This window comes from Pygocentrus nattereri, chromosome 5 (genome assembly GCF_015220715.1).
Source record: "Pygocentrus nattereri isolate fPygNat1 chromosome 5, fPygNat1.pri, whole genome shotgun sequence".
In the NCBI taxonomy this organism is placed as follows: Eukaryota; Metazoa; Chordata; class Actinopteri; order Characiformes; family Serrasalmidae; genus Pygocentrus; species Pygocentrus nattereri.
Genome location: NC_051215.1, coordinates 48,935,920 through 48,955,293, shown reverse-complemented (window position 1 = coordinate 48,955,293; position 19,374 = coordinate 48,935,920). Strand labels below are relative to the sequence as shown.

At 39.8% G+C, this 19,374-nt stretch overlaps 1 protein-coding gene across 4 annotated transcripts in view; it reads left to right on the top strand.

The window, feature by feature from the left end:
• The window catches only part of cntln (centlein, centrosomal protein), a 162,919-nt gene that overhangs the window by 16,539 nt on the left and 127,006 nt on the right, over positions 1-19,374 (top strand). For 3 of the 4 annotated variants that reach the window (XM_037538264.1, XM_037538263.1, XM_017721935.2), the window contains exons 4-7: positions 2,593-2,677; positions 14,130-14,264; positions 15,383-15,553; positions 18,303-18,436. In XM_037538264.1, the coding sequence (XP_037394161.1) occupies positions 2,593-2,677; positions 14,130-14,264; positions 15,383-15,553; positions 18,303-18,436 (525 nt within the window). The remainder of the gene's footprint in view (positions 1-2,592; positions 2,678-14,129; positions 14,265-15,382; positions 15,554-18,302; positions 18,437-19,374) is intronic. The other variant, XM_037538265.1, reaches the window with a different exon arrangement.

Below are 19,374 nucleotides of genomic sequence, written 5' to 3'. Positions count from 1 at the left end.
ACAAAATTGGACATATTGGAACTGTGGGCCACGTGAAGACTGGTGTCCTCAAGCCTGGCGTGGTTGTGACCCGAGGTTTACTCTCTGTTGTACCTTCTGTTGAAGCCACCCTCTCTAAGGCTACTGATGACGTTGGTTTCAACATAAAGAATGTGTCTGTTAAGGACATTCATCATGGAAACATGGCTGGACACAGCAAGAACGACCCATCAGTGGAGGCTGGCAGCTTCACTGCTCAGGTCATCGTTCTGAACTACCCTGGGCAGATCTTTCAGGGCTCTGCTCCTGTGCTGGACTGCCACACTGTTCACATTACTTGCTTGCTTGCTTGAGGTGAAGGAGAAGGTTGACCATCGTTCTAGTAAGAAATTGGAGGACAACCCAAAGAACACTGATGTCTGAAGATGCTGCCATTGTTAAAATGATCCCCAGCGAGTTTGGAGAGCTGGTGGTGCTGGTAAGGTCGCAAAGTCTGCACAGAAGGCTGCCAAGACCACGTGAATTCTCCTCATTCCATCTGTTCCAAAGGGTGTTCTGCCCTTTCTCCTGGAATTTTTCTAAATCTGGGCACTCTACACGAGGACTGACTAATGCTCCTTAAAACCCATTGGAACATTTTTCGCAGGAATGTAATCCAGTATGGAGAAGAGTTGTGGAACCATTGATTGTCTTCCAGGCTTGAAAATAGTTTTCACACTTGACCAAAACATACAGAACTCGCTGACCAATCGGTCCTGGGTCTGAAAAAAGCTTTAGTCTAAAGCACACTGTCATAAATACACCATCAGTTAGCATCTTGCAAACTTTAATCGTCCGTTACTTGTTAACCGCCAGTTATGAAAGTAGAAGCAAAATTGAGACGCGAAATGTTTTGGTTGATAGTCCACAATTGGATTAATGTGGGCGACTGTGTAAGTTTTTCACAGAACCATTCCTTTAGTAGAATGGGCCGTCAGGTTACTGTTGCTTTGTTCTTTGGTAACCAAAAGGCAGAGGCTGGAAAAGTGTCTTTTTCACTTTCAGAAAGGAAGGGGAAAAGTCTAAGCAGGCTAAGTGAGTGCAGCGTGAAGACTCCCTCCATTGCCACAGCGAGCAAGACATGCTGGTCCACGGGGACCCAGCAGCATTGCACCGGAGAACGAGACGCGTGCATCAGCATAGCTCCGCGCGGGATATATTGACATGATAATTGCGTCGGCTCCAGTCAAGCGCTCGGCCTCGCGGGAGTTTTCGGCCGGTCTTGTAGCAATTGGATGGTTGGCTTGGGACATGGTTAACATTGCCAAGGCTACAAGGTAAAGTGGTGCACTCTCGTGTCTTTGGGCCTGAGGGAGAGCGAGGGAAGCGAAGAGGGAGGAGGAATGAAAGCCTGAGCCGCGGGGAAGGCCGCTCCCAGCTGACTGGCGGCTGCTGAAACAAACCTACTCTGCTTCTGCTTCTTTTGTCTTCTCTCTCTTCCCGAGTGTGCAGGGAAGAGGGCCCAAGTTCTCAGTGTTCGGGTCCCGCGTGAGATCCGTTGCTTTTTTTGATGTCCGGGTAATTACTAATACCTGGAGAGGAGTGTTTTTACCTGCGTTTTCCCGCTGATGCACCTCAGCAAGTGCTCAAGGGACACACAGCATGTTTAAAAGACAACTTTGTGTGTTTCCTTTCCCCAGTAGTGCTGTATTCCCGCTGTAGTGGGCAGTGTTTCATCTCTAAGCGCAGTAATCGCATTGCGTCATGCAACACCAAGCGTCTGAATGGCCATAGATCAGGCAGAAGCTGCCAACTGGCCTAATTGTTCAGATTTGCTTTTAAGTGGATCTTTTTCAAAGTTACACTGGTGCTGCTTGAGTGAATGGTGCCACTGAAGTCACAAAGCTTCTTTTGTTTGTCTTTTAAAGCCTTTTTCTAAGAGATTATGTACAGTGTGTGCTGCAGTAAGTTCATTTAAGTTTCTTCGTTTGGGCCTTTAAAATGTGAATATCCCATATTTTCTTGTGTTTCCTTTCCCTTGGGCTCCACTTATGATGTTTGTGTGGCTTTATGCTCAAAAGAAGTTTGAATTTATTTTTTACTATTTTCTTTATCCCTTAGAATGTAATAACGTCAGTGTGAATGAGTGGGGCTAAACTGCCGTGGGCGGAGGGATGGATATATGTAAATACATACGTTTTAAAATAAAAACACAGTTCATTTTAAAACATACCATTTTTGCATTTTTGTTTTGTTTCCATATCTGGACTGGAGAAAAGCAGTGAATGGGGTGTTTTGACACTGTAGCAATGTTTACGTACTTACATACAACTTTGCAGCTTCCCATGTTACCTTCAGTTTTTAAATTGGAGCACCTGCTTAGATGCGTTCAATACGTTCATGGATTAAAAGCATATGCATTTTTCTTAGTGCTGTAGCACTCAATGTGTATTAATTCCTGCAGTCAGGAATTCTCCTGCCAATTCCTAACTCCAAAGTTTCTTTTCCAGAAAGTGCTTCAGTAGGTTTATTGGCTTTCTCCAGTCCCACGTTATTCACAATCTTTTTTTAATTGATCTTTCCATTTCTCCTTGTCCTTGTTTCCATCTCTCTCTACTTGTTTTTTCTTTTTAGTGAGAAGCAGAAAACTGAGGCCAAGGACAGGAAAGTTCTAGAAATTCTTCAAGCGAAAGACTACAAGATTCAGGAGCTGGAGAAGGTGTAGTAGAATATATGATCATTTGTGTATAGTCTAAGTGTTTTGTAAAATGTACTATGAGATATTAGAAACACTCCATTTGAAGGATACCTGCATATCTTCACCTGCATATCTTCACCATCAAATGAAAAACAGTGTTCTCCACCTTTTTCCCCCGATTTTTACCTTTCTGCCATTTGAGCGTGGCAGCTGTCATTTACATTGTGTGAAAATGTCATGTTGATTGGAGCGATAGAAGTGCCCTGAAACTGGTCCAGAATGAAATCTCTTTACATTCACTTACATTAATGATAAAGAATATTTTTGGTTTTCCCTCTCCTGTAAAGTTACTACTTTGGAGAAACTTTTTAGACGGTGACGATATGAACTTCGTAACACATTTATAACACAATGCATTTATAAAGCAGGACATATTAACAGTTTTTGCCTGTAATCAGAAGATAATACAAAATGTTTTATTAACATTGCATTGGCATGAGGTGTCTTACACTAAAGTCATTTTTTTTCATTTATAACTCTGTTACGAAGGTTTATTCCCCATTAATATACCTTGTAAGACAGATCCCTAATTAAGAGTACCTTATAGCTGTTCTATGAAAGATTTTGATGGCCACGAAATAAATTGAGCATTTGATCACACATATTTATGAATATACATATATATATATTTCTTTATAAAAATCATGTACTTCATTAAAATTAGAAGCTTGCTGTCTGTATATCTATTAAAGTACAAAAAGCTACTGTAAATTTACTTTTAGGTATCAAACCTATAGTGTTTTGAGTTATTGTAGTCATTGGATAATGCTTTTTTAGGGCTCACCCAAGCATTTTACCGGCTTTCCGTATTTGTTGCTATTTCAGAATGAGTAAACAATTATTTACATACTTGGATTTCCTAATGAACCAAAATTATATGCATGTTTGTTACTATATATAATGTGTGTGTGTGTGTGTGTGTGTGTGTGTGTGTGTGTGTGTGTATCCAGTAGGCGGCAACAATGTATTAATAATCCTAATTATTAGGGACGTCCCGATCAAGTTTTTCTGCCCCCCATCCCGATCCGAGTCATTTAATATTGACCAACTTCCGATACCGAGTCTCAATCCGATACTTAACAGTATATTTTCCTAGATAATACTATACACAGTGCACAATTCAAGTACATTACAGTTTGATTCAAATCAATCCAATGTATATGCTTCACAACTGAACAGTTCTGCGGTGCATTAAGAAAAACATTGTCTGCATCCAAGCTATATATTTTTATTATTTATTTATTTTTTTACAAAATAAGTAAACAAACTAAAAGATGTCTTTATAAATAGCTTGGATAAATTCCATTTAGTGCAGCAGTGCAGTAGTAAAACTAGAACGCTCAAAATGAGTAATATAATTATAATTCCACTTTAAAGTGTTTTAATAGCTTAACATTCACAATCATGACAAATACCAAAATTCCACCTAGTGCAGCATCATAGTACACAAAAATGAAAAATCCGAAATCTCAGTTCCACTTAAGTGGTGTAGCAGCTTAACTTGAACATGTTATAAACAGTATACGTTTCCATTTATTTGAGCAGTTTTGCAGCAAAATATCAAAATAATGAAGTTGCATTGTGCTGTTTAGTGGTTGTGGTTGGTTAGTGTAGTGGTTAACACCTCTGCCTTCTGTGCTGTAGACTGGGGTTCAGTCCCCGAACAGGGCAAGTACCCTACACTATACCAACAAGTGTCCTTGGGCAAGACTCCCAACAGCGCCTTGGCCTACCTGTGTAAAATGATCAAATTGTAAGTCGCTCTGGATCAGAGTGTCAGCCAAATGCCATAAATGTAAATGTAAATGTCTGTTTAGTTATCTGGGAAGGCCAGTTCTTCCAGTGCTTTTATTGGACTGGCTACAGTTTTTCCTTTCTCGTATTCAGTTATGTACACTCCATATGAAGTGAAGGGTTTCTTGAGGAAAGGTAGCATCTCTGCGGTGTTAGGTGACCACCACGGCTCCTCTTCTCATCAACGACGTTTGAGACTGGACTAAAGAGTCGCTCACTGTCCACTCTTGTACAGTGGGCACAGAGAAACGTGTTCGCAATAGCAGCCAGTGAGGGAAATCGAGGCTTTTCATCAAAAGTCGAGACAATCCAGTGCGCCGTGAGGCCAAGTAATGATGGGGAAACATCAGAACTCCAAATGTCGGTAAAGCTACCAGCGCTCACATCTGATAAAAGACCTCGAACGTGCTCACCAGCCTTGCTGTAAAGCTCCGGGATGTCTGTAGGGCGTAGCGTGGCTCCAAAAGACGACGAAAACTTCTTTTCTACCGAAGCCGTAGGCTTGTCATCCAAAGCGATGAACTCGATTACTCTCTCAGGAATCTTTTTGGCCACGTCGCTGTCTCGACAAAGCGTCTGTGTTTGCTGTAGTGTGTGTTGCTTTGGTGCAGCCTTTGCCTGAGTGACACGCGTAAACTCGCTGTGTTCCGCTGAGTGTTTACTTTTTAGGTGCCGTATCATCTCCGTTACTACTGCCTCATGAAATGCTCGCATTGCATACATTACACGTGACCACACGCCAGACATTTCAGCAGCGTCCTGCGACAAATCGCGCTCTCCGCTACGACACCCATGTGACCACTGATGTAAAACACAGGATCGGGCATAGATCCATGCTCAATTAAGCCGACCGATCAGTTAAAAATGCCTTGATCGGCCCCTTTGAGATCGGATCGGGACATCCCTAATAATTACTTTATTAAAATATTTCTATATTAACTGTTGAAACATGAAGCTTTCATATACTAAATAAACAGAATCCCACTGCAACAAACATCTTGTCACTTTGGGATTAGTGGCATAAGCTGCTCATTGTAGTGATGTGGAAGAGCACCAAGTTAACCAACTGAGGTGCCAGTATACGAAGACTAAAATCATTGTTCAGTTATAGTTACAAAACAGTAAATTATCAATGATTTGCTTGTATTTGTGAGTAAGTATGTATGTTAAGCTTTGTCGTTTCAAAACACGAGTGCTTGAAGAGGAGCACGTTGCCAAGGTCGCAGCTTTTACTAACTAGGCTAACTTATCTGTCCAGAAACTGAAAATGTGTTTCTCTGACACACTAACGTGTTGGTAGTTCACTGAGGAGAAAACACTTTATGTAAGATGACGAGTCCTCATCAGCATCCAATGTTGTAAAAAGGACAAAAGGAAAAAAGGAAAAAACCTACGGCACGGTGGCGTGGTGGGTAGCGCTATCGCCTCACAGCAAGGAGGGCCTGGGTTCGATTCCCCGGCCGGGTGACCGGAGTCCTCTCTGTGTGGAGTTTGCATGTTCTCCCCATGTCTGTGTGGGTTTCCTCCGGGTTCTCCGGTTTCCTCCCGCAGTCCAAAGACCTGCAGTCAGGCCAGTTGTGTAAAATGATCAAATTGTAAGTTGCTCTGGATAAGCATTCCCAAATGCTGTTAATGTAAGTCAATGGAACCAGAGATTTTTCCAAGTCATTTTAGGCCGAAATTTACATTTAATAGGAAGGGCAACAGGTATTTTCAAATTTTGTCAGAAAATGACAAAATAGGAGATGCAAGGTTTTCTTCTGACAGCAGCGATTTGCTGTTTCATTTTTATACCACTGTTTTTTTTGTTTTTATTTATTTTATTTTATCCTTTTAACACCAGTTCTGTCACCAGAATAGTAAAGGTCTCAGCAAACTTCATGTGAAACGAAATTCTTGAGCGCCTTCGCAAGCTTACAAGCCCACATGTTTTGCCTGTTGTGGATACTCCACTAATGCAGGAGATACTACAACATTTCCATGACTTTCCATGACTACTGGAAAATGAATCTGTCGCAGTTCTTGTCATGCTGATGTGCAGAAGCCCAGAATGCTGCACCATTTTAGGTGGAAAATTCAAACAAGAAGCTGGCAGATAAGAAGCCAACGTCTGCCCTGTCCTCTTGTGAACCCGAGTATGATGATGTATTATATGTTTTGGTGCTTACTAGTAGTAGTGATACCAAAAAACACACATAACGTCTTACATTTAGGAAGTGTTCATTGTTTCTTTCGCAAATGTACCTGATGTGAGTGAAGTCTGTGATTGTGATTGTTTTTCACAGTTACTTTGTTGTTTGCTGAAGCCGGGTGAACTTCGTCACCACAGTAAGCCTACAGCTCCAGCCTTACTTTCGTTTCAGATGAAGTACTTTTTTTTTTGTTAACCTGTTAACAGTTACTGTTAATAATGATAATTTGTCTAAATGCACATCCTTAGTTTGTAATTACTCACATATCGCTTGGCAAATACATTGTTCAACACCTATGCGTGTGTTGTGAATTCCTTATGTAGGTTGTAGCTGAGGATAGTATTCCAGTTTAAATTCTTTCTCAGGTATGAGTTTTGTTGTACCTTTATGCCACACGCAACTTTTTTTAAAGGTGATATTGTGATAATGTCATAAACCGTGATAGAATAATAGGTAAATATACATTTTTTTGTAGCAGTGCATGGCTGATACCGTGACATGGCTCTTTCTACTGAATTGGTTCAAAGTCGGAGTTTAAAACACATTTTGGACTTTTAACTGGCTTGATCTTTAGAATAAAATTATTTGACTTACTACTATTACTATTACTGTTTTACTGAGCGGCCCTGTACCTTAATTTTGATTTGTTAAGACAAATATTTGAACACTCCGTTTTGTCATTACCACAGTGAGCCTATCACTGCCAATATTTCAGTTATGCTTATTTTTATAGTGACAAGTTTAACTAATTTTGTGTGTAACTAAAAAAAAAGGATAGCCACTGCATGACCAGCACGCACAGCCTGGAACGTAAAATCATATATTTGATTAAAACACGAAAACGGTACGTAATAGAAGAAAGTATGTTTGTTTTGACAGTTCCTGATGTCACACGCCACTTTTCAGCCACATTTACTTAAAAGCAGTGGGATCTGACTGCTTCCCACGTGGCCCTGAGGGACAGGGAGGCTCTTCCACTTCGTGCTCTGAGATGCCTCTGAGATGCAGGTGTGTGGCTGAAATAAGGCTCTGCCTTTGTGTTTCACTACTGACCTGAAAAAAGGGATTGAAGTTTTCTTATTTCAAGATGAAACTCGTGACCGGCGTCAATCTTTCAAGCTCGCATTAGAAGAAGCCGAAATGTCTTTAAATAAACGGAAAAAAAAGGAAAAGCAAAGAATCGTATATGTGGTCATACGGCCCATTACTAGCAGGTAGCCTTCAAACAAAACAGTGTCGCAATAAGTTTCAGATCCATATTTAATATTAAAACGTGCGCCTGGGATTAGACATAGCTGGAAGTAGAGCGCCACACACACACACACACACACAGTCAAGTCAGTGGATGCCAGAAACCATAATTTCTGTCTTTTTAATAAGCATCTCTGACTGTTTGATAGATGAGCTGGTATGGCAGCTAATGATGAAACCGTGTTGTTAATTCACCTTTAATCATGGCCCTTGAATGAAGCATCTGTCAGCCTGCTTCATTATACACAGACTCTCTCCCACTCTCTCCCTCTCGCTCTCTCGCTCTCTCGCTCTCGCTCCCATGAGACCCGGCTCTGATGCCATCAGGCTGTGTAATGCGTTTTGTCCAGCTGTACTCATCTCTCATCTAAACACACGTTTAGCAGATCAGATTAGCCCAGGAACGACACACTCCGTTTTTTATTAACGACCCGCTGCCTCGCTGTCATAACTGTCGGCTTATACACAGCCAGGCTGAGGTTTAAACAAGCTTGGGGTGTTGTCGTTTATCTGCCTTTTTCAGCCTGTCTGGGTATGGGTCATTTACCGCGCTCTCTGAGGCCTGGCACCACCCGCTCACATCCATTCAGTGTCTGCCTCTCCATTAGAGCTGCGACTAACGATCATTCCTAGTCGAGTAATCTATTGACTGTCATTCGATTCATCGATTATTCTGACTGTTATGGCGATTTATTCTTTCATGAAGCCGCATCGCTCCCTGTACTTCATGTAGTATATTGCAGTCTTTTAAAGTAACGGTGCATCACATGACCATTATAGAGCATTATAGAGGTTTTGTTTTAGTTGGACAGTAAGACGCATCATCCCCTGTGCTTCCTGCGTCAGATTCTGTCGGAATGACATCAGGCGATCGTTACATTGCTTTCAAATGAAACCGTAAAAGGCAAATCGCCTCATCGATTCCTAGTGTATTGCAACTCTGCACACTGTGTCTCCTCTCCAGACTTTTTATTTCATTGTTCTGTTTTAAAGCAGACTGTCTGTGTCTGTCTGTCTGCCCTGTGATGGACTGGCGACCTGTCCAGGGTGTATCCTGCCTTCCGCCCGAAGACTGCTGGGATAGGCTCCAGCACCACCCCGCGACAATGACGGAGAAGCGGCTTAGAAAATGGATGGATGGATGGATGGATGTTTTAAAGCATTAGCTCATGAAAAGATAGAAATACATACTTTTTACCTGGGGAAAGCTTTTTTTTTCCCAGGTACACAGCAGGACCTTCAAAATACCTTTTGAGGGTACATTTATGTTGTTTGTACCCTGTCGAATGAAAGATGTACCTGCACAGTGCCTTTATTTTTTAACAGGGTCAAGCATTAGTGTTTCAGTCCTTTAAAACGGTCATAGTACTGTACTTTTGTTTTCAGTGGCTCACTATGTCAGTAACTATGTAATTACTTCATACAGTATTGCCAAACCACAATAATGTCTCTGGACTTCACAAAAATGAAAAAGAAAAAAACTTTTTCAGCATTTTGGTGGTCAGTCTGGAAATGCACACATTGCAGCTTTTAGTCGTTCTTTCCTTTTTCCCCCCTTCTTTGGAGAAGCAATCCTGGCTGCCGTGGTGTCGTTCAGTATCGGCCTGTTCACTGTACGCCCATATCAGGTGCTCCAAAGCTGATATAGCTGTTATGGTATGTAATGAATGGAACATGGCCATTAAAATTTGAGTGAGACTTATTAGCACTGAGGATTGTAGGTACTGTCCTCCAGACCACTGGCATCTATCATCTCATCCAAAACTGCCGCCAAACGAACCGAAATGGTGATTAATTGCTTTTTCCTTCCTTGGCTGTGTGATGGTCCGCTGAATCCTGCCTCTCCTCCTGCATTGCCACAGTAACTTTGACAATCTCTCCTCCCTTACCCTCTTCTTACATTTTTGTAACATAATTAGCTTTCATTTTTGAACTGCACTGGGAATTTCTAATGCTAATCTTTCTGTCCTAGACCTCTTAACTTCTTTAAACCTTTTTTCCTACCAATTGAGCACTACTGGGGTTAAGGCAGTGCTTGCCTACCTCATTATCAACGTTTTGAATTGAGTTCCACTTGTGGTATAAATCTCTATTAAAGCCGTTTTTGCATGGTGCGCAGACCAAGGCGTAAATCCGCTATCTGGAAAGATTCAAGTGATTTCCCTCAACATGGCAATTAATTGCGTCCCAGAGCTCGGTGTTATTTTTGAAATATCCGTGGCCAGCGCTGGATTAGCCTGACGCCGGAGCCAGCCCAGGCAGAGTGTGTTAAAAGGGCAGCAGTGTTTCAGCAGCAGCAGTGTGTGTGTGTGTGCGGGGGGTAATAAGAACCCTTGCCAAGGCTGAATGATTGGCTGTGTGTGATTTTTCTGCTAATATCAGAAGCTAATTTGCTAATGGGCCGATTCCGATGCTCATATCACCTAAGAAAGCTGAGTCGTCTTCTCCCCGTGAATGAAGGTGTGGTGTTAAAGCTTATACACAGTGTGGTGTCTCAGTGTTGCTGGCACAATACCACCCACTGAAGTTTAGGGTGAGCCTATTGCTATGACTATAGTGCCTTTGAGCTCTTATATAAATGAGCATCCTTCTAATTATACTGCAGTAAACATGTTTTACTCCTAAAAACATGTGAAAAAATGTTCTGCAGAATATTTAGTAATTGGCGTGATGCGACTCCAGGATGCCAGATTGAAAAATGTAAAGTCTTAAACTGCAGATTTTTCAGTTTATAACAATAATAAAGGTTTAATGTATAGTAACTGCTATGACTTATTACATACTTAATATAAATTATTCTCTATCTACTGTGAGTTATTCGGTATCTGCTGTTAATTAATTAGTTAATTAATTAATTATCTACTATTAATTATTTGGTAAGTTGTTCATACTTTTAGATTATTTATTATCTGTTATGGATTTTTCAGTAACTGCTATGAGTTATTCAGTATCTACTATGAGTTATTCAGGATCTACTCTGAGTTATTCAGGATCTACTCTGAGTTATTCAGTATATACTCTGAGTTATTCAGGATCTACTCTGAGTTATTCAGGATCTACTCTGAGTTATTCAGGATCTACTCTGAGTTATTCAGTATTTACTATTAGTTATTCAGTATTTACTATTAGTTATTCAGTGTCTACTATGAGTTATTCAGTATCTACTATGAGTTATTCAGTATCTACTATGAGTTAATCAATATCTACTATGAGTTATTCAGTATCTACTCTGAGTTATTCAGTATCTACTTTGAGTTATTCAGGATCTACTCTGAGTTATTCAGGATCTACTCTGAGTTATTCAGGATCTACTCTGAGTTATTCAGGATCTACTCTGAGTTATTCAGGATCTACTCTGAGTTATTCAGGATCTACTCTGAGTTATTCAGTATATACTCTGAGTTATTCAGGATCTACTATGAGTTATTCAGGATCTACTATGAGTTATTCAGGATCTACTCTGAGTTATTCAGTATATACTCTGAGTTATTCAGGATCTACTCTGAGTTATTCAGGATCTACTCTGAGTTATTCAGGATCTACTCTGAGTTATTCAGGATCTACTCTGAGTTATTCAGTATTTACTATGAGTTATTCAGTATCTACTATGAGTTAATCAATATATACTATGAGTTATTCAGTATCTACTCTGAGTTATTCAGGATCTACTATGAGTTATTCAGTATTTACTATTAGTTATTCAGTATCTACTATGAGTTAATCAATATATACTATGAGTTAATCAATATATACTATGGGTTATTCAGTATCTACTATGAGTTATTCAGTATTTACTATGAGTTATTCAGTATCTACTATGAGTTATTCAGTATTTACTATGAGTTATTCAGTATCTACTATGAGTTAATCAATATATACTATGAGTTAATCAATATATACTATGGGTTATTCAGTATCTACTATGAGTTATTCAGTATTTACTATGAGTTATTCAGTATCTACTATGAGTTATTCAGGATCTACTCTGAGTTATTCAGGATCTACTCTGAGTTATTCAGGATCTACTCTGAGTTATTCAGTATATACTCTGAGTTATTCAGGATCTACTCTGAGTTATTCAGTATTTACTATTAGTTATTCAGTATTTACTATTAGTTATTCAGGATCTACTCTGAGTTATTCAGTATCTACTCTGAGTTATTCAGGATCTACTCTGAGTTATTCAGTATTTACTAGGAGTTATTCAGGATCTACTAGGAGTTATTCAGGATCTACTATGAGTTATTCAGGATCTACTCTGAGTTATTCAGTATATACTCTGAGTTATTCAGGATCTACTCTGAGTTATTCAGTATATACTCTGAGTTATTCAGGATCTACTCTGAGTTATTCAGGATCTACTCTGAGTTATTCAGGATCTACTCTGAGTTATTCAGTATTTACTATTAGTTATTCAGTATCTACTATTAGTTATTCAGTATCTACTATGAGTTAATCAATATATACTATGAGTTATTCAGTATCTACTCTGAGTTATTCAGGATCTACTATGAGTTATTCAGTATTTACTATGAGTTATTCAGTATTTACTATTAGTTATTCAGTATCTACTATGAGTTAATCAATATATACTATGAGTTAATCAATATATACTATGGGTTATTCAGTATCTACTATGAGTTATTCAGTATCTACTATGAGTTATTCAGTATTTACTATTAGTTATTCAGTATCTACTCTGAGTTATTCAGTATCTACTATGAGTTAATCAATATATACTATGAGTTAATCAATATATACTATGGGTTATTCAGTATCTACTATGAGTTATTCAGTATTTACTATGAGTTATTCAGTATCTACTATGAGTTATTCAGTATTTACTATGAGTTATTCAGTATCTACTATGAGTTAATCAATATATACTATGAGTTAATCAATATATACTATGAGTTATTCAGTATCTACTATGAGTTAATCAGTATCTACTATGAGTTAATCAGTATCTACTATGAGTTAATCAATATATACTATGAGTTAATCAATATATACTATGAGTTAATTAATATATACTATGGGTTATTCAGTATCTACTATGAGTTAATCAATATATACTATGAGTTAATCAATATATACTATGAGTTAATTAATATATACTATGGGTTATTCAGTATCTACTATGAGTTAATCAATATATACTCTGAGTTATTCAGTATCTACTATGAGTTAATCAATATATACTATGAGTTATTCAGTAACTGCTATTAAATGTACAGTGTCTGCTATGAGTTACTCAATTTATACAGTAAATTCTGTAATACCAATATTTATTCAGTAACAGTGAAATTGAAGTCCTAAATTCTGATTCATATTCAAATTAGTTATATTGTACTCAGTATACACAAATTACCGCTCACGTCAACTGAATTACTTAAGAATTCACTGTAAAATGTTTGTCGTTTATAAAGTAAAAAATAAGTTTGTCTGTTTTTAAGGTAAATCTGAAATAAGCAGAATTAAACCTAGTGTAGTGAACCGTTTACCTATCGCCGCAAATCCATTTTCAAATGATTGTAATCACATTAAGGATGAAGCAGAATGAAATGAAATAAGTAAACTGAAATAAAATGACGTGATGCATCGTAAGTGAAGGTTTCCACATTAGACATTGCTGTTTGTGTTATGACATGCATGTTCATGATTTGGGAGTTTAGGTCTCCATTAAGTGGTCCATGCATTGTCCAACTATTACGTTCTGTAAAGAAAAAACTATTTCTTGGTGGAAGACTATATTATTACTATATTACTATTTATAGGAAATTATTTATTGGACATTGCTCTATTGCATTTTATAATGTTGTGATTTTTCTCTGCGTCATGCCAAAAGCACCCTGTTGTAAAAATCACCGTAACACACATCCACAGGTGTCCTATTGCTTCAATTGTTGGGAAACGTTGATGGACCCAAATACAGACCCCTACAGTTTTTTATTAGGGTAATTAAAGTAGGCAGGAAGAATGAATTGGGGAGAAAAACTAAAGCAGGGGTAAATGTAGGGCAAAACATGATAAATAATCAAGAAATAATGAAAGGCCTGATGTGAACGGTCGACTCCTGTCAGCTCCAGACGAATGTTTCAAGGTCTGTCCACATGTGGACGTTACTCTTTGCTAACAGCTGTCTCCACTTCTGCTTTGTGTGGCTTTTCAAACAGGAAGTGACAGCGCAGCGGCAGGAGCTGAGCAGCCTGGGCCAGCGGCAGCGCAGTAGAGAGGAAGAGCGAGAACTGATGAAGAAGGAGCTGGCAGGCCTGCGCCACAAACTGGCCAATAAAACTCGACAGCTTCAGGTTCGGACAGATTTTCACCCGCCACGTCTTTTTGAAGTGACACCAGCTATAGAGCCCCCCGAGGCCATAGCCCGAGGCCTAAAATCACTTAGGGAGGGGAAGAGGGGGGGAAAACATGCTTTTTCCTGAGCTCAGGGCAAAGACTGCTTGGAAAGAAACAAACTTTTGAGGATAAATACTTAATGATAGGCATGGGATGAAGGATATGGGTGTATGTGGCTTCTGCCTAATTGTGATGTGATGGGACTGGGATGATTAATTCATAGAGTGCATGTCGGGGAGTGTATGTGTTGAAGGGAGGGATGGGGAAGGCAGCAGCCGATTCAGCGGTGGCAGCATCAAAGGCAGCGTGGCTGGTCTAATGGCCTTACAGTGCAGTGTCCTCATTAAAGCTTAAACATTCCTGCACCTCCACCCGTCTTGGACAAACAAGTCACACTCACTACGTCAGGTGACCATCACCTGTCACCTTCACCCCCCACCCCCTCCCCGGTGACCTTCACTGTTGCATGCGAGCTTCCCTGTCATCGCAGTCCTTATATAAGTCAAAATACCTTCACGTTTCATCCCTCCATCAGTTCATTTCTTCAACACTAAAACTTTTGCCCTCCTTCCAAACACCTGCACGCTTAATCCTGACATCCCTACTTCTCTGCAGCACTTCATCCCTCAGTGCTGCATGTTTTCCAACACTCAACACTTTTTCTGTCTGTTCTACACTCCAAGTTCTCATTCCGTCTCAATATATCACTATCTCTCCAACACTTAATCCCTCCATCCACTCATCTCTGCAGTACTCGGTGCTTTCACTTTGTCACCCCGTCCCCACCACGTCGTCCCTCCATCCAACACTTCCTCCATCCATCTCTTCAACACTCCAATGCTTCATCTCTCCATCTCTTCATACCTTCATGCCTTCAACTCTCAACTGTATCCGTACATTTCTCCTATTGTTTATCTGTCCGTTTGTCTCTTCCGTACATGTAGTAATACTGTAGTAACACTTCGCCGTCATTCATCGTTCGCTCATCCCTCAGTCCTGCTTTTTATCCAGCACACAGTTCATACACTCTCTCTCTCTCTCTCTCTCTCTCTCTCGTATTCTCTGTCTTTCTTAGGAGCTGCAGGAATATGGTAAGGAGTACAAGGAGAAGGAGAAGCATGTGCAGAGTGAAGCTGAGGAGGCCAGGCGTGGTCTGCAGGAGCGCTGCAGTGCTCTACAGCAGGAGCTCAACACAGCGCAGGAGAACGGCAGGAGGCAGGAGGAACTACACACAGCCAGAGTACAGGTGGAGTTACACACACACACACACACACACACACACCCCTTATAACACTCACCCTCATTCATCCACTCATTTTTTCCACTATCGTCTCAGTCTCTTTGTAGTATTTTTGTATCTCTCATGCTCTTTACTTCTCTGTCCCTCTCTTATGTTCCCTCTCTCTTTTTTCTCTCCCTGTCTCTCTCTAGTCTGCTTTTGACACCTTCACTGATCTTACCCCTCTCTCTGCTGAGAATGCAAACGAACTTCTCTTGGTTTTGCACACATTTTAAATATTGATAACCCTGTTCAGAGGGGGGGCAAAATAATGACTTTTTTTACATGGTGGGGGCCAAACTCCATATCACCCCACTCAACTGGGAATGTGTGTGACCCCCCCAACCCCCCCCGCCACTCTGCTAGAAGTGTGTATAGCTCCCCGCCTTTCATTTTGCATGTGGATAATTAGCTGAATCAGTGCAGCTTCCGCAGAGCATCACTACTGAGCTGTGCTTTAACAAAAAACGTTGCATATACCTGCACTTTAATCTGTTTGTGTGTGCTTATTTGTTGCAGGTTGATTGTCCCTGTGTTGTTGTTTTTTTTTTTTTTTGGTTTTTTTTTTTTGGGTGGGGGTGGTGGGGTGATGAACGCTTTATCTGTTTGTCCATTTGTCTCTAAACAGTCCACCGGTGGGTGGATGTGTTTAGGAGAAGGTTGAAATCATACTCAGTCTAATCTAAGTTTCTAACATTTCTTATTTTATGACTGTTGTAAAAATATTACATGATTATTCAATGCATTTCTATTTTTTTTTTATTTGTATTCAGTGATTCTGTAGAGATTCTGTTAGTAGATGATTTTCATTATAAATCTATCAAACATTATTTCTTTAAATAAGAGTAAGAATAAGACTCTTTCATTAGCTGAAGTGACTTAAAACAAAATGTAAACAAGTGAAGAAACATCTGGAAAGAAGTTGAATTATCTCATATTCTTAAGGCAATCTAAAATTATTTCACCTACCAAAAAAATCACAGACTAGCTCCTGTTCCTATGTAGTGGTTTTGAGGAACTTGGACATCCAGATGAAATAAGGAGTGTGGTGACTGTGTTTCAATATGAATTATACTGTGTGTGCATGTATATGTGTTCTTTGTGGCCTGAGCGTTTGATGGCAGGCGGAAGGGTCTGTGTGAAGCTCATTAGCACACCGCAATCCTGTGATGTGCTACCGACTGACCCACCACACACACACACACACACACACACACACACACACACTCACACTCAGGCACGTCTCTTTTTGCCTCTCACACTTTCCTTCGCTTTCCCTTGCTGTCTTCAATCTGTCACTGCTTTATTGGTGTGATAAATGAAGGTACATTTATAATAACATGTGTCCAAAATTTAGAGATTCAGTATTAAGGAGTAATAAGACAATAAATGAACGATAGAGTATAAAACTCTGTTGTGTGTCACGTACATTTTTGGTCGCTTTCAGTCTCTCGTGTAGTCACACACAGCGCAGGCCGGGTCAACCTGAGGACTAATCTCACAATCTGCAGCTATGATATTATGTCATTAATCTTAAAGGGCCCATATCCTCTAATCATCCAAGATCATCGAAGTCTAAGCACAACATGAAACCTTTTAACAGCATTGCATTCGATCTGCTGTACTAGATCATTCTTCTGTGTCTTAGTCCAAGACCTTTTAGTTTTGGAATACATGTTGTCCCTTAATTTTCCTGTTAAAATCACTCCTAAAAATCACAGACGTATTTGTCTTTGTATTGTCTTTTGGTCATGTCTGGTGCGTTTGTCTTTACGGGTACGGGTGGGTGCTAACGTATATGTTTTGTTTGGCACAAGCAGATTTTTGTAAATGCAGGTTTTTGGTTTGTTCCCTTGTATTTTTGTATTTGGTTTGTTGACTTGGGAGAAAACAACAAAATCTAAAGCAAGGACTGGAATATGTTATCAATGTTACCATTTGTTGTAATCACAATTTTTATTGTGATTGCTGCTCCTGCTTTGAAATAATTAAAAAAAAAAAAATTATCTTTTTTTTTTTTTTCCTCCTCTTGGGGAGCAAATTATACTGTTTAACAAATTTGTCATCTTCTGTAACATAATTCATTTTTAAACCTCCCAACCTGGGGAAAGATTTCTGTCCTCCTTGGCTGTTTTGTGCCTTATTCAGCGCGCAGTCTGAACTGAAACACTTACAAATTAAGATCTAAACTTCTTTAAAAACAATATGCAAATGCATTTGTTTTTGTGACCTCACATACACAATACATTCAAAATGACCTTTCGTGCTGGCAGCTAACTCGGGAGGCACAAATGTCTATAGTTACACAGAATTATGTGCGGAGATCTTTGCGAAAGTGAAGATAAGTGAGATCATCTGAAATGACTGCAGTCATCTCAAATGATTGTGATTATGGTGATTATGTAATAATACTCAGAGGAGAGCAAGTGATGCATCAGCGATACAATTTCCCGTTTCCATACACTTCACGTTTTTGGTTTTTCAGTACTCTGTTGAAATCCTTCCCCCCTTAATGTGTGCGTACTACATCAATATCTTTAATATCAGAACTACTATAAATTATTCAAATGTTTGGTACTGCTCTTGGTTCTTCGAAGATAAAGGGTGTGCTGTTAACTGTGCGCGTGGAGCGATTGTTTCAGCTGTAGGCTGTTGGTACAGAATTTCCAGGGCAAAAACAATGAGCAGTTCTGTCTTTTCCTCTCTCTGTCTGTAGGAGCTGCAGGAGGAGTTGGTGAAAGCCAGATCAGAGCTTTTGGAGGTTCAGGGCTGCAGTGCTGCTCTGTCTGCTCAGCTCTCTGCTGTAGAGCAACAGGCTTCAGAGAGAGAGAGGCAGCTTCAGCAGCTCAGGTGAACACTGAACAGTGGCCACAGTACTGGAGCACATTACACTACACTATATAGCACGATGTAACGAGTCACAAAACTCTTTGTTCCATGAGATACAGTGGTGCCTCGAATTGACTTGGATCGAGTTTTCGACACAGCATGAATAAGGACTGGTAGAAAATGTCCAGTAAATGTAAGAATAGAGTATTTAAAGCAAGAGAGTTTTGATTTATAGTGTCCTAATCTAATTCTGTAGTCACAAACTAATATGTTAAGTCCAAGTTAACACAGGATCAGTAGGCCAACATGCGATGCAATACAATATACTGCAGTACAATCTGATACAGAAAGACACAGTACAAGCTGTTGTATTGTTACATCCCTAGAACGTACTAAAGGTTTTATCCAGCATTAAATTTTAGTTTCAATCTGAGCTGACGCACAGCATCGTGTTGTGAGTATGAAGCTGGCCTGAACCAGCCCATCATCTCCCAAAGTCTTGAATAGCGCCAGTAGAAGTATTTGTCAGTATACCAGCTGATATTGTTTCTCCTGTATGAGTTTATCGTAGCTGTTTTATGTTCCAAATACATGCGAATAACTCAATGTATAAACGGACTGCAACAAATGCAGGTAATTGAAACAACAGCCAGCAAAGGCTCACACACAAGCAGCAAGGCTTTAAAAGGGACCATGAAATTTCAGTTTAGCCAAGATTTATGCGAACAGATGAACAGGAAAGCATATCGGATATGAGATGTGTCTTCTTCTTCTTCTTCTTCTTCTTCTTCTCCATCTTGCCCTATCCACTGCCTCCTCTACTTTCACACCAACCATCTCCATGTCCACCTTCACTACATCCATAAACCTTCTCTGAGGTCTACCTCTTCTCCTTCTACCCGGCAGCTCCATCTCCAACATTCTTTGCCCAATATATCCACTATTCCTCCTCAACACAT